The sequence below is a fragment of the Psittacula echo genome, assembly GCF_963264785.1.
Source record: "Psittacula echo genome assembly, chromosome: 1".
In the NCBI taxonomy this organism is placed as follows: domain Eukaryota; kingdom Metazoa; phylum Chordata; class Aves; order Psittaciformes; family Psittacidae; genus Psittacula; species Psittacula echo.
In genome coordinates, this window is record NC_137735.1 from 10,091,810 (window position 1) to 10,107,215 (window position 15,406).

Here is a 15,406-nt window from a genome sequence, read left to right on the forward strand (position 1 = left end):
CAGGTGCACCTTGTATGACAGATGCTCCAAGCCAATGTAAGCATCCATGTGGCTTTCTGCTGGGCTCCCTCCAGTGTGTGCATGTGTCTCTTGCTGTCTTTGATACTCCTTTCCTGGAATTAAAACCACTTACTTCAAGGATAAAAAGTAAAATTAGTGAAATTGTGCCTTTAATGCTCTTTACTACATGATGGCAGATGCCCATTCCCATGAGGACATCTCATGGTTGGGGAGAGTAGGCTTTCATAGCTTTACCTTTCATAGCTTTTGGTTGCTCTGAATTTTGTACTTTAAAGGACAGCTTCCTTACGCACAGGATGTCATAGAAATGTTGTGTTGCACTTACCTTAAGTGGATAGTTACAAATTAGTTTTGTGTTTTTCTTTAACAGATGCATATAGACTCTCATGATGCTCTGGGAGTATTGAACACTTTGTTTGAAATTTTGGCTCCTTCATCCCTTCGCCCTGTGGACATGCTTTTAAGGAGTATGTTCATTACTCCTAAAACAATGGTAAGCAGTTCATTCCAGAGAAGATAGAATCTAATGTCTTCCATACAAAACCATAAAGCATGTGTTTCCTAATTTGCAACATGGTGTTAAAGTACTAGCAGCAGATTTTAGGAAATAATTGGTTAGAACTAATACAGTTTACCAGCTGGGAATACTTCATACAGGAATGTTCTGCTTATGGATTATTTTGCTTCATTTTCTATTTTGATTGTTAGGAATGTAGAGAAACATACTGTTGCAGAAAAATCTAGAATACAGTTCCACAGTTAAGTCTCATTTTTTCTCATTCAAGTATTAGTACTGTTTCTGTAGTTGAGAGATTGTTTAACAGAGTGAGTGTGAGCTTGACAGTTATCACAAGAATAGCATTTTGGAAGACCTGAACATAAAGGTGCTTGCTCCATTCTCGAAAGTATCTGATTTTATACAACAGTTGATGAAATTGAATACTTTTGAAGTTAAACAACACCACACAGAATGTATTTAAAAAATTAACTGTCTTCTGCATTTTTGTGTTTGTGTTAGGCATCAGTGAGCACTGTCCAGCTATGGATTTCTGGAATTTTGGCCATTCTTAGAGTTCTGATTTCACAGTCAACAGAAGACATTGTTCTCTCCCGTATACAAGAGCTTTCCTTCTCACCATATTTGATTTCATGTCAAACAATCAACAGACTGAGACATGGAGAAAATAACATATCCGCACCAGAGGATCGCACTGAGGTTAAACAGGCTAAATATCTGCCTGAAGAGACATTTTCTAGGTATGTTGTCTTTTGACTAACTAAGTGAAAGATTAAGGTTTCTGAGAAATCGCAGTATTAATTGTGATTGTTTATATCACAATAATAACCCAGATCAAATATGTAATTATTGAAATGCTTGTGATCATCTCTTCATACTTAGAGCATCATATTTGGTTGAGGTCAGCCTGTTCTGTAGCGTTTAATTTAGCATCCTATTTAGGATGAGTAGACAAAGACTGAGTTTCATGGACAAACCTCATTCTGAAGGATGTTGCATTGATAGTTTTTCTGTTGATTGTACACATGCTTTTTCAAGGTTTTTATTACAACTGGTTGGCATTCTACTGGAAGATATTGTTACTAAACAATTGAAAGTGGACATGAATGAGCAGCAACATACTTTCTACTGCCAGGAGCTGGGCACACTGCTTATGTGCTTAATACATATCTTCAAATCAGGTAACACTTTAAGCATTTCCTTTTGTTGTAACGTGCAGTGGCAGAGTGGGTTTTCAGTTCTGAGACAATTGTTGAATGTGAGGAGGTGTATGTGGTGCTGAAGACACTCTACCCTACTCAGTATAGAGAACCTCGCAAACTTTGTGCTTGTGTGTGTGGGGCACATTTTTCACATCTTATATACGGACCAAATGTAACTAGTGACTTTCATCTCTCCTTTTAACCTACTTTCCTAATTTTGTAATTCTTTCTTTTCTGTGACTTGTCCTTTTTGCCTTCTGATTTTCAGCCTGCAGCTGAAATCCAACAGTATTGGATTACAGTAGTTGGCTGCAATTTAAAAGGTCTTGGCACAAGTCCCTGGTTCTTCACAGACTTCCTTGCAGATATGGGACAAGGGACTCTGCATTCCATAGTCTGTAAAATGGGAGTTACAGTACCTCACTACATAGCAGATGGAAATAATTAAAAGGTGCATACAGAATACTGTTGTTGGACATTTAAACATGATTCTGTGTTCTATTGTATCCCAAAAACTTCTGATTTCTTTTAAGATCTTCCTATAGAGTTCAGTTATAAAGCCCTTTCTTGAGGGGAGGAAAAACCCCTTAGCTCTGTTCCTGTCATTGCTACCAGCTGCTTTTTGCAAACATAAGTATCATAGGTGTAAACTTAAAAGAAGGTTCTGTTAGAAATGTCTTGGGTTCTCTATAAAAGCTCAAAGCTTCTGCATTGCCTTGATCTAACTTCCAGTAGCTTTACTCCTTGTAGTCTTCAGTAATGGTAGCAGGTAGAAAAGTGAACAGGAAACCAGTTGAATTGTGTTGTGGCAGCTGTGGTGGATGAGGTTTTCTTTAGACCAGTGAAATCAGAGAATGAAGCTGGTGATTGAAAGTGGGGAAGTGGGTTCTTCCACAGTGGGAGCTGGGATAATGGAAAAGAAAGACTCAGCTAATTCTGCTCTAGCAACTGGCTTCCAAGCTGTACAGTGAGTCTTCCCAGGAGCTATGTGTAAATTTTCATGCAAAATTAAAATGAAATATGCAAATACTCATGCAGAGCACTGGCATACGTGTCTTGCATGATCTCTAGAAATGAATTTCATGTAAGATCCAAATCAACTCCAAGTACTACTAATGATGTAGTAGTGTGACAGAGTAGAAGGAAAGTTGTTCAGACACCTGGGCAGCATTTTTTTTTTTTTTTTTTTTAAGGTTTAGGCTTATGGTTAACTAAGTGCTTGGCTTTTTAGTACTTGTTTTCAGTTAAAACCTCTAATTTGTTTCTTTTTAAGTTGTAATCTCCTAACTACAAGTGCAGTTTATAGCAACTTGTGTCTGGGAACACTGATTAAGCTCTGCTTATAAATAGTGTCATAAACCCTATTCTACTTGGATGTTTTGTCTTCTTGCCCATTATAGTTTTCTCAAAATGTGAACATTGCTGATTCCTATGTATTCAACTACAGAAGCTACCAGACTAGAAATTAAGATTTTCAATGTGCTGCTTTGAAGTTAGTAGAAATAAAAGGCTTAGAAAGAAAAGATGAGCCTACAGCGGCTTTCATGACTGTAGACAGTCAGTAGATGATGCTATTACTGCAGTTGCAGGAAACTGGTGATAGCACTGGTAAGCTAGTAAGTGGAACCCGAGTTTTGAGACTTAGTTATTTTTCCCATTCTTTGCTATTTACATAGCATATTTACCAGTCCTGGGGGCAGCTTAAACTGGTCCACATGGCCGTGGAATTTACAGCTTCATTCTTCTGTATATCTGGCAAGGCAAGCAAACAACACTGCAGTTCTTCATTATTCTGATTAGTTCTTGCTTTCTAGCTGGTTCTGAATAAACCTTTTTTCCCTCTGATCTCATCTTTTCATAGAAACTCAAAGGTTCTGTGTCTTTAGACAGCTTTAAGTTTGTCCATTTTCCTTTTTCCCACCCTTACTTTTGGCAAATGAATACAAAATCAGCAAGTCAGAAAGCAAAATTCAGCTTTTGTGCTGAATATTCAGTGTGCAGGGCAGTGACTTTCCCCACTTGAAAGCATTTACTGTTTTCACTTTAGAAATTGGATAGAAAGGGTATCAGTTTAGTTTCAGTTAAATGTATTTGGGAAGCCGTCAGCTGAAGTTGGATACGTGTAAGTGATCTTCCTCAGCATATAGCATAGGAGTTACAGGATGGTTCTTAATTAGAACTTCTATGTTTTACTTTATAAACAAAACAAAAAAAACCAACCCAGAAGCCCTGGTCTATGACCAGTAATTTAAAATTTGGTAAATGCTTTCATGTACCAAGAAACTTTTTGGTATATGACAGAAGAAAAGATGAGAAGCTTCATTACAATTCTAGTCTATGTAAAGCATTATTTATTGAGTCTGGAAGCTGGTCATCACTGGTTTACACACTGCTCTTGGGCAAACTCCATGACTTGGCTTAGGTTTGTAAAACCACTTAGGATATGCATTTCTTCCAGGAATGATAGTGGCTTATGAAACAAGATTTCTATTTGCAGGTTACTCTGAATAATTTTAGAACTTCAAAACACAGACTAGAGCACAGTTACTCTAACATGCTTTTATTGTTTTCAGGAATGTTTAGAAGAATTACAGCTGCAGCCACCAGACTTTTTACAGGAGATGGATCTGATGGTAGCTTCTATACTCTTGAAAGTTTGAGTGACCTTGTCCAGTCCATGATTCCCACACATCCTTCTTTAGTTCTCCTCTGGTGTCAAATCCTGCTGCTTGTCAATTATACCAACTACAACTGGTGGTCAGAAGTGCATCAAACCCCAAAGTAAGATTTGATTTTGATCCCTAGTAGTAGTAGTGTGTCTCATATTTGCTAAAATTATGTAAAAACAGTCTTAAGATTTTATTGCTAACCCTGCCAGCCTGTTGAATAGTACTATTTGGATTCTGAAATAGATCTGCATTTACTTTACATCTATACATATTGTCTGTTCCAATATCAGTATGTCTTTCCAAATAAGGAAATGTGTTCTGCACTCGGTTGTACTCAAAAAACCTGCTAGGTAATTTCTCTACTTTTAAGGCAAGAAAATGTCATCTGAGTACTACTTTAATTAAAATTGTGGAAATAACTATAGCAAAATATTCAGTATTTCATATTTCAGTGGAGACTTTGTATTTCACCTTCTAGCAAATAACCAGCCAGTGCAGATGATAGACACTGTTGTGTTTATGAAAATACAATCTAATCAGTATAACTATAGCTATAGTTATATCTGTTCTCTGTGGGTCTGTTCTCAATTCTATCAAAATATAGTATCAGCACCATCACCATCCTGATTCATTAGCATCAAGCATGGTAGTAACCTCACTTAGTTGTCTGGAATGTGGAGATATGCTTTAAAGAAAGTGTTCCCTTGGTCTGAAGTTAGTTCATCTGTCAGGCATTGGAATGATTTGTCCTCTGGGGTTAAAAACAGCCCTACGTGGGTAGGTGTCCCTCTGTGTTAACTGTAGAGGGAGATTAACAGCTGACTGGAGAGACATTTCTGATGCTTGTGCAGTGAATGTTAAGGAGGCCTGGTCATGCTCTACAGCGAGTGAATCAGTGCTTGCCCAAATGTGACATTTTTGCCTCAGTTCAACCTCATGATATGAAACAATATTATTCTAATTTGAGGAAACATGGAATTACCAGGCTTATGAGCAAAAGCAAGACAACTAAAATGGCTATTGTTCTATTTATTGCAGTTATCTTCTTTGATTTACCAATATTGCCTCTATTTTTTTCTGGCTTGGACATCACCGTCAATCTGACACTAAGGACTAAGTTCTTAAGAGTGCTGGTTTGGCTTGAGAGGAAAATACAGTGTTAGGTTCTGTCATCTTTCCAGGGATGCAATAACACATGTTTTTCTTTTAAATAACTTGTTTAGTTCTTCAGGTGTTCTTCACACTGTCCAAGGCAGTAATAAACACAGGACAAAAAGTGATACTACAGTTGTTAGGAAGTAAAAGGCTGATGGAAAGCAAAGTGTCTACTTCAAAGCAGTATCATGTTTGAATGAAGTTTGTAAGAAAATAAATACTATGAAAGGACATTGGTAGGATATTCCAAGCAATTTGATTGATAAGGTTTCAATAGCCACAGTAATAAAGTGTAGTCATAAAATAGTAACAAAATATAATGTGCTTCTTTCAGGAGACACAGTCTTTCTACTACTAAATTGCTTAGCCCTCAGATATCTGGAGACAGTGATGAATCAGATTCAGAATCTAAACGTGGCATGTGCAACCGAGAGATAGTGAGAAGAGGAGCACTCATTCTTTTCTGTGACTATGTTGTAAGTTTTGAATTATGAATTTCATACTTACAATTTTGAGTTATTTTATCGTGCTGACAGTCTTTTATTGCTGATGTGCATGCATTAAGTGCATCTGTCTTGTTTACTAGTGAAAAATAAAGACTTGTGAAACATTCTGTAAGCTAAGTAATGACTGGCATTTTATTTCTATTCTAAACTGAGAATACTTTTGGGTTATAAAGGATACCTGGTAGGTAATAGAATTATCTGTTGGGTATTATTGCTTAGTTGGAAAATGCTGGGAGTACACTAAGTAGTGTTGGACTTCCCAGCATCTGTAGCAGTGTCTAGGAGACAAGAAGTTTCTGCCTATACCTTAAGAGGAGGGGTTTTATACTGACACTGAAAAAGCACTTCAGGTACTAACGGATGATCAGTCACCAAAGTCAGACTACAGGTAGCTCAAAACCCCTCCAAAAAACTCTTAACTGGGTGTCAGCATCACCTGGTTAGTTCTACATATCTTTTCATGTTGCATTGCGCTGCTTGTTGATATACAGATCACCTCCATAGGTTTAATATTAATTATCAACAGGTCTCTTTGGATTTACTTTCCAGAAATTATTCATATTGTGTTTAAAGCCAGTAGTAATAAGAAGTCTAAAATGAAGCCTAAACAGATATCACATTTTACAACATGACTCTGTGTGTGCATGTGTTTATTGCAAACAGCATTTCATTAAAAGAAGCATCTTTGAATTGACCTTCTCAATTCACTTTCCTAACCTAAATTTTTAGTGTCTGAAACCTAAATTTACACATTCATTATGAGTTGCTTAATTTGCAACAAGATCAAAAGCATTTGGGAAAATTGTCATGTAAAAATAATGATGGCCAGGTTGGACGGGGCTTTGAGCATCCTAGTCTTGTGAAAGGTGTTCCCGCCCATAGCAGAGAGCTGAGACTAGGTGGTCATAGAATCATCTAGGTTGGAAAAGACCTTGTAAAATCATCAAGTCCAAATCTTTAAGGCCCCTTCCAACCCAAACCATTCTATGATATCAATATTTTAGAATAGCCATCAGAATTATATATGAAAAAAATTTATGCTGTATCTGATAAAACTTTTTAGTAATTAAATGCTTAATATGGGTATTACTGGAATCAGATTTTAATTTTTTCCCCTTTAGTGTCAAAACCTACATGATTCAGAACACTTGACCTGGCTTATTGTGAATCATGTTCAAGACTTGATTAATCTATCCCATGAGCCTCCAGTACAAGACTTTATTAGTGCTGTTCACAGGAATTCAGCAGCCAGTGGTCTCTTCATCCAGGCCATTCAATCACGGTGTGAGAATCTTGCAGCTGTAAGTTTAACTCTTTACCTTTAAAAAATAGAGTGACTTATATTTAGAATATGTTTAACTGATAAGTATGCAAATCCTGGCATTTCTGGGTCATTTATCAACTTCCAAATTTATTTTTAAAGTTATCTCGTTAAAAATGCCAACCTCAAACCTTGTAATATGCTAGCAACCTTAGCATCAGGTATGTTCCATACATCAAATCTATGATTTCAACTAGAGTTGATTAAGCTGACTTTCTTTCCTGGGTATTACCCCCACTTAATAAAGGGTAAATTAAAACTGTAACTTTAATGTTTGATTTCAGTGCCTTGTAAGGCATAAGTAACAAACTACTAACTACAGATGCAGGACAGGAACCAGCCCACCTTCATAGGCCCTAACAACATAAAAATGGTTTGCAAGCTCATTCCTTCCCCATTGATCTGCCCCACAAGTCATAGCCTCTTGGTGAGGGAAATACTGCTTCAGAAATGCAATATTGTTTCTGGTGCTTATTTTAGTCTTTAAATTAAAAGTGGACAAGGCTTTATAGGGGTGTAAGGTTGTATGCATCCCTCTTAATCTTTGGAACTCACTGCGTGGGAAATGTTATTTGCTGGACTTCCTCTAAAGCTAATGGTGGGAGATGCTATAACATACCCTGAGTAGCCTGGTGATGTTTCCTGTCTCTTCCAATTGTCTGTGCAAATCTAGTGCAACTACATTAGCGCTTTAGGCATGAGAGTGAAACACTTTAAAGTTAGGTAAGACAAATCTGAGGTTCAGTGTCTGAGAACTGGTAGAATGAGCTAAACTAAATGTGTTTGCATGGAAGGTTTAGTGATTCTATGAAATGTTTGGTGATACCAGAAAAGTCAGTAAGATATTAAAATAGCTGATATTTACAGTCTGCTCTAAACCATGGTTGGTTCCACTAGTCAGACTAGCTTGTCTCTGTCCCTTGGCATTCCTGGTGCTGAATTGGTGCTCATATTTAAAAAAATAAATCTTTGTACCCCCTTTGAATCCTGAGCAGCTATTGTGTTGTTGTTCTTATGATTTAACCATGTGCTCAAAAAATCCGTAGTGCTTATCTGGATTTCTGTACTATCTCTTGTCTTCACTATGCTCACGTTCCTGTATTCTTCCAGCAAGAGTTCAAGCTGCTCACTGTTCTTGAGGGTTTCTCCAATTCCACTTAAGTCTCTCTAGCTTTTTTCCCTAAAAGTTTTGCTCCCTATGTTTTGCTTACTCTTTGGAAGAGTGAGCTTTTGCAGTTAAATATCAAACAACTTAGTGTTCACATTGAATAACCCAGTAACTCAAACCTATTCTTATCTAGAAGATTATATTGATCAGCTAGTTGTCTTCTATGGTTTTTTCAAAATGCCTTCCCCTTTAGTCTTTGTATTGCAATTGATTGCTTCCTTATGTCTGTTTTTCGGTTTTGTTTTGTTTCAACATCTAGCCCACAACTCTGAAGAAGACTTTACAGTGCTTAGAGGGAATACATCTCAGCCAGTCTGGGGCTGTCTTAACATTGTATGTTGATAAGCTTCTGTGTACTCCATTCCGTGTGCTTGCTCGCATGGTTGACACACTGGCTTGCCGTCGGGTAGAAATGCTTTTGGCTGCAACTTTACAGGTAAAGATAAACATATGAATTTGTAAATAAGATTGGGCAGTGCTAGAAATATAAGCAAGTGTAATGATTCAAGGTACATCAAAAATGATGATGTTTAAGTGATTTCATTGGAGAGGAAATTTTTTTAATATATAGGTACATGAATACAGGTTTCCCTTCATCTGCCTTCATCGTTTTTGAAATCTGTTCAAGGAACCTGTGATATTTTACTTATTTCTGTATATAATTCTTGTGACTCTTTCCTATAGAACAGCATTACTCAGTTACCAGTTGAAGAACTGGATAGAATTCAGGAATACCTTCAAAACAGTGGATTAGCAACAAGGTAAGTAATATCAATATGTGTTAAAATGCCAGACTAAGAAATATTCTACTACTAATTGTGTTAACTCTTCTTTTTTTCCTACATTTGGGTGTCGTCTTAAATATAAAATAATGGGTCCTTTTTGGAGGTAAAACAGGAGTAAAATCTCTCATGAGATATAGGCATGTTTTGGTACAAGGATAGTTGTGTTTGGCTGAGTTGAATTTGCAGTATACTTCAAAAGTAAACCCAAGCTAAAGGGTTGAAGGCATCAGGTGGTCTTTCTACATCCCAGTCAATATTTAACTTTTAAGAAAGTACAGTTCCTTGAGGAAAAAAATACATTACTGAAAACAACTTATATTTTCCTCAGACTTTTGCAGAATTTTTGTCCAAGCTGGGTGGGCTGGACTTTTTATTTGCTTATTTTGATTTTTTTTTCCATACAACTGTGTTAAAGGTTTTAACTGTTCAGTCTCCCAGCTGTTTAAACTGCTGTTACAAAAAGGAGCAAATTCCATTGTTTTTAAAAGCTTCATTTACTGTTGGAAAAAACTTTATTTATTCTTATTCCTCTTGATATCATTGCTGTTTGACGTTAATATCTGTTGCCTAAAATAACAAAGAAGTAAAGGGAAAGAATCTGAAGTTGAAGACTGCGGTAGATTGAAAGTAATGTGCATTCTTAGCTAACATTACTTAGTTTAGTTTTAGAGGGTTCTTGTTTGATAGGTCTTAGAACATATTTGTCTTCAGTCAACACTACCTTTTATTCTTCTTACTTGTTAAAAAGATTTACTGCAATAATGAAAACCTCAGTTTGCATTTTATGCTTAAGCATGTACAAACTTTAAATCTAAATTAAGTCTTCGTAGCTGATGATACTGAGTTTATTTCTTCGCTACTGATAGGTGTCATATGATGTAGTTCTGCATCATATGACGGCACATATCCAACAAAGAACTTAAGGTCCTGCTGCTTTTCTCTACTAGAATTAGAATTGGCTCACTGGATATCTTTCTAATTTTAAATGATTTACAAAACTGAGTAAGTTAGCTCTCTGCTGATGTGTTCTTCTATTTTCAGACACCAAAGGCTTTACTCACTCTTGGATAGGTTTCGTCTTATGGTAGCACCAGGCACAACTAGTCCTTCACCTCTGGTTACCTCACACCCACTAGATGGAGAAGACCAACCAGCTTTAGAGAATGTAATTCTTGACAAAGTAAGGTTATGTTTAGAAAGACTGGCTATAAGTGCCTTGGCTGTAAACAAGCTTTACTAATTGCAAAATACTTAAATACAGCTTATTTTTACTGTGCAGTTAATGTTCTCAGAATTGTCAATGAATCCCAAATATAGATCAGTGAATGGTTTCATATGTTTTGGCTGACTGTTGAACTTAAGATGAATAATTAGCACATGCATAGATGTTTATGTTGACAGTGCTGTGAAAAAACTATCAAATCTTGTTTCTTTGTATAATTTTGATGGAAAGATTTATATAAGGTTCATTAGAGACTGATGTATCACAGTATCACAGTATGTTAGAGATTGGAAGGGACCTCAAAAGATCATCTAGTCCAATCCCCCTGCCGGAGCAGGAACACCTAGATAAGGTTACATAGGAATGTGTCCAGGCGGGTTTTGAATGTCTCCAGAGAAGGAGACTCCACAACTTCCCTGGGCAGCCTATTCCAGTGTTCTGTCACCCTCACTGAGAAGAAGTTTCTTCTCAAGTTTAAGTGGAACCTCTTGTGTTCCAGTTTATACCCATTACCCCTTGTCCTATCATTGTTTGCCACTGAGAAGAGCCTGGCTCCATCCTCGTGACACTCCCCCTTTATATATTTATATACACGAATAAGGTCCCCCCGCAGTCTCCTCTTCTCCAAACTATAGAGACTCAGCTCCCTCAGCCTTTCCTCATAAGGGAGATGCTCCACTCCCTTAATCATCTTAGTCGCCCTGCGCTGGACTCTCTCCAGCAGGTCCCTGTCCTTCTTGAACTGAGGGGCCCAGAACTGGACACAATATTCCAGATGCGGTCTCACCAGGGCAGAGTAGAGGGGAAGGAGGACCTCTCTCGACCTACTGACCACCCCCCTTCTAATACACCCCAGGATGCCATTGGCCTTCTTGGCCACAAGGGCACAGTGTTGGCTCATGGTCATCCTGCCATCCACTAGGACCCCCAGGTCCCTCTTCCCTACACTACTCTCTAACAGGTCGTTCCCCAACCTATATTGGAACCTGGGGTTGTTCCTGCCCAGATGCAGGACTCTACACTTTCCCTTGTTATATTTCATCAAGTTTCTCCCTGCCCAACTCTCCAGCCTGTCCAGGTCCCGCTGGATGGCAGCACAGCCTTCTGGTGTGTCAGCCACTCCTCCCAGTTTAGTGTCATCAGCAAACTTGCTGATAGTACACTCAATTCCCTCATCTAAATCATTGATGAATATATTAAATAATACTGGTCCCAATACTGACCCTTGAGGCACTCCACTAGATACAGGCCTCCAACTGGACTCCGCCCCATAGACTACAACTCTCTGGCTTCTGTCCTTCAGCCAGTTTGCAGGCCACCTCACTACCTGATCATCCAGGCCACACTTCCTCAATTTAGCTATGAGGATGCTGTGGGAGACTGTGTCAAATGCTTTGCTGAAGTCAAGGTAGACCACGTCCACCGCTCTGCCATCATCCATCCACCGTGTTATTTCCTCATAAAAGGCTATGAGGTTGGTCAAGCATGACTTCCCCTTGGTAAAGCCATGTTGACGGCCCCTCATAACCCTCTTATCCTTGACATGCCTTAAGATGGCATCAAGGATAAGGTGTTCCATCACTTTCCCAGGGATGGAGGTGAGGCTGACCGGTCTATAGTTACCCGGGTCCTCCTTCTTGCCCTTTTTGAAGACTGGAGTGACATTTGCTTTCCTCCAGTCCTCGGGCACCTCTCCCGTTTCCCAAGACTTGGTAAAGATGATGGAGAGTGGCCTAGCAATGACTTCCGCCAGTTCCCTCAGCACCCGCGGGTGCATCCCATCTGGACCCATGGATTTATGGATGTCCAGATTGCTCAACTGGTCCCTAACCCATTCCTCGTCGACTAAGGCAAACTGCTCCAGTGACCTGACTTCATCTGAGGTCTCAGGAGTACAGGGCTCTTCAGGACTGCCTCCGGCAGAGTAGACTGAGACAAAGAAGGCATTCAATAACTCTGCCATCTCTGTATCTTCTGTCACCAGGGCACCCATCCCGTTCACCAGTGGGCCAACCTTGCCTCTGGTGTTAGTTTTATCAGCCATGTATTTGAAAAAGCTCTTTCTGTTGTCCTTGACCCCTCTGGCCAGATTTAATTCTAAGGAGGCCTCAGCCATCCTAGCTGCCTTCCTACATCCTCTAGCAGCAGCCTTATATTCCTCCCGAGTGGCCAGCCCCTCCTTCCATGACCTGTAAACTCTGCTCTTCCACTTGAGCATACCCAGCAGTTCCTTATTTAGCCACGCAGGTATACCCTTGGTGTTTGCTGCAGTGATAGATTTTATTAATTTGCTCAAAACTGTTGGTTGTCCCTTAGATATTAAGCATTACTTCTCAGTTTCCACTTCTCAGCTTTAAATTACTTCCAGAGAACAGTTATGACTACTTAACTGCTTCTCTCTTTTGTGGGGCCTGTATCTTCCTTTTTTTTTGGGTTGTCCCATGGCACAGATTATTTCTCCTTTTCATTCCTTCATGTTCTGCTGTGATACACAGTAATAGGAAATGTATATAACTTTTCCCTCAAATTAACAAAAAAAAAATCTCCTTCCTCTGTAGCTGTAAATTCTGCACGAAGGAAGTAGGTTTTGTATGCTTCCTATGCAACCCCTACATAGGCCGTAAAACCATAAATACCTCAGATTGGAAGGTGTAACTGAGAGCATTGTCCAGATGCTTCTTAATCTCCAGTAGGCATAGCTGCACTGTAATTCACATCACCAAATTCAGGGTTATGAGAAGGAAACCACAGAAAACTGGTAACTGAGCCTCTTTATATTCCTTAGTTAAATCAGTTAACTAATTACCAGTTCCTGTACAGTCATCACTAATAATTTTAGGAGTAAATTTGCAGTGATGTGTGATGGTCTTCCTTTATTTCAATGAGTGTTTAAGGATATATGAGCAGACAAAGATAACATCTATTTGAATCTGAGTACTTTTTCTTGGTTATAGTATTGGATGCTTTGCTGTTACTGGTATGTTTGTGTGACTATGGAGTATTTCAGGTTTTTTTCTAGGTAGTCTCCTGAACTTTAGGATCCTAATGCATACACCTGTGCTATATGTTAAGCTTATTTTTTTGTTGTTTTCTGTCCAGACTCTTATGGAAATAGACCACTTGCCAGTGAACATCCATCAGTCTAGTTTAAGATGGTCCATTTGCCAATTGTCTGTTCATTAATGTCTTTGACATTAATGACAGATGTCTTGTGAATACATGAACTTACTATTTTTAAGAAAATCAAGATACCTGCATAAAAGTGCTTAGGAAATAAGTCTGAAAAATATTTATTGAGGGGAAAAAATTCAAATGTCTTTGACATTAATGTGGCCTAGTGGTCTCTTAAATGGACCATGATTCAGTGCCAATGAGCAGTTCTCCCCCTGCCGCTATAAACTGTTACTGTTTTCTGAAAACAAATATGTAATAAATTTCTTTCTTTAACTATTGAAGGACTGGTATGTGTCACTGGTGAGGTCACAGTGTTGCGTCAAGTCTGATTCGGCACTACTAGAAGGTGCAGAACTGGTAAATAGGATTCCCGAGCCTGATCTGAACTCCTTCATGACCACCAAGGTAATTTATTTATCAGATGAAACACAGATGAAGAGGATGTAATTATTTTTTAATGTTCTTAATTGATAATATTAATAGATTATGTTCTTAAATGTAAACACTTCCAATGTATCTAATACCAGTAGTTCAGTTCTTGAATTTCACTTCATTTTGGAAACTAAAATAGTAGATATGTTTTACTTTTTGTGTCTAGCAGTGCTGCTCATAGTAGCTTTCTAGTAGCACACGTTGGGTGTATGGAGTGGAAGTGAAAGTTAGTTTGTGTATTACAATCACAAACATCCAGTTCTACCATTTTATATAATTTCATTTTGCCATACAGTCTCTTACAAGAACAGATGGTTCTGTAACCTTTTACATATCTGTGCTAGATGACTTGCAATATGCAGGTAACAGGCCACAGATAGTAATCTGGTGTAAAGGACAGCTTGCATTATTACTTTGTTTTCTAGTAATTTATTTAGTTCAGATTCTCTGTGTTACACTTGCTACTGGTTTACAGAAATAATAATGGGAAACTGTTTAGAAGCGTTATTTGTTTGAAAACTTACTACTTGGAAGATTCTTTTATATAGGTCATCTTTAAGCTTATTCACATACTTTAAATAAAATTAAACTAAATTAAAAATTGGAATAAGCATTAAAGTTTTCTTTCCAGAACAGTAGTGTTTGGAATTTAAATGTAGAACAAATATGAGCTTAATTATGGAATTGTTACACCACATTAGAGCAGAGGTCATAATAACAAGTTAATTAATAAACTGTTAATTTACCACCATATTAGTATGCCAAGATAGTACTGTTGGATACTTCTCTTTAAAAGCGATTTCTTTACTTTTTATTTACTATTTGACTTCAGGAATTCAATCTAAGCTTGTTGGCACCTTGTTTAAGCGTTGGCATGAATGAAATCTCAAGAGACCAAAAGAGCAGCTTCTTTGAAACAGCTCGGAGGGTAACTCTGGATCATGTGTCTACCACTGTACAAAACCTTCCAGCCAATCACCAGGTTTTTCAACCACTATTGCCAACTGAGCCATCAGCCTACTGGAAAAAACTAAGCGATATCTTTGGTAATAGAAATAACGGTCTTTTTAAGTTTATTCTCTCCTCTGCAAAGGTACTTTACAGATGTCTTGTGAATACATGAACTTACTATTTTTAAAAAAATCAAGATACCTGCTTAAAAGTGCTTAGGAAATAAGTCTGAAAAATATTTATTGAGGGGAAAAAATTCAAACTGCTAGATTTCACCCAGTCT

At 38.0% G+C, this 15,406-nt stretch overlaps 1 protein-coding gene across 4 annotated transcripts in view; it reads left to right on the forward strand.

Moving 5' to 3' along the window:
* The window catches only part of HTT (huntingtin), an 83,720-nt gene that overhangs the window by 46,928 nt on the left and 21,386 nt on the right, over positions 1 to 15,406 (forward strand). For all 4 annotated transcript variants that reach the window (XR_013956321.1, XM_080611955.1, XM_080611956.1 and 1 more), the window contains 11 exons: positions 392 to 514; positions 1,040 to 1,278; positions 1,577 to 1,719; positions 4,314 to 4,521; positions 5,899 to 6,040; positions 7,192 to 7,371; positions 8,819 to 8,995; positions 9,244 to 9,320; positions 10,386 to 10,524; positions 14,023 to 14,145; positions 15,005 to 15,218. Coding sequence is in view for 3 of the 4 variants with exons in the window: in XM_080611955.1 (XP_080468081.1) it covers positions 392 to 514; positions 1,040 to 1,278; positions 1,577 to 1,719; positions 4,314 to 4,521; positions 5,899 to 6,040; positions 7,192 to 7,371; positions 8,819 to 8,995; positions 9,244 to 9,320; positions 10,386 to 10,524; positions 14,023 to 14,145; positions 15,005 to 15,218 (1,765 nt within the window). In the remaining variant the exon portion in view is untranslated. The remainder of the gene's footprint in view (positions 1 to 391; positions 515 to 1,039; positions 1,279 to 1,576; positions 1,720 to 4,313; positions 4,522 to 5,898; positions 6,041 to 7,191; positions 7,372 to 8,818; positions 8,996 to 9,243; positions 9,321 to 10,385; positions 10,525 to 14,022; positions 14,146 to 15,004; positions 15,219 to 15,406) is intronic.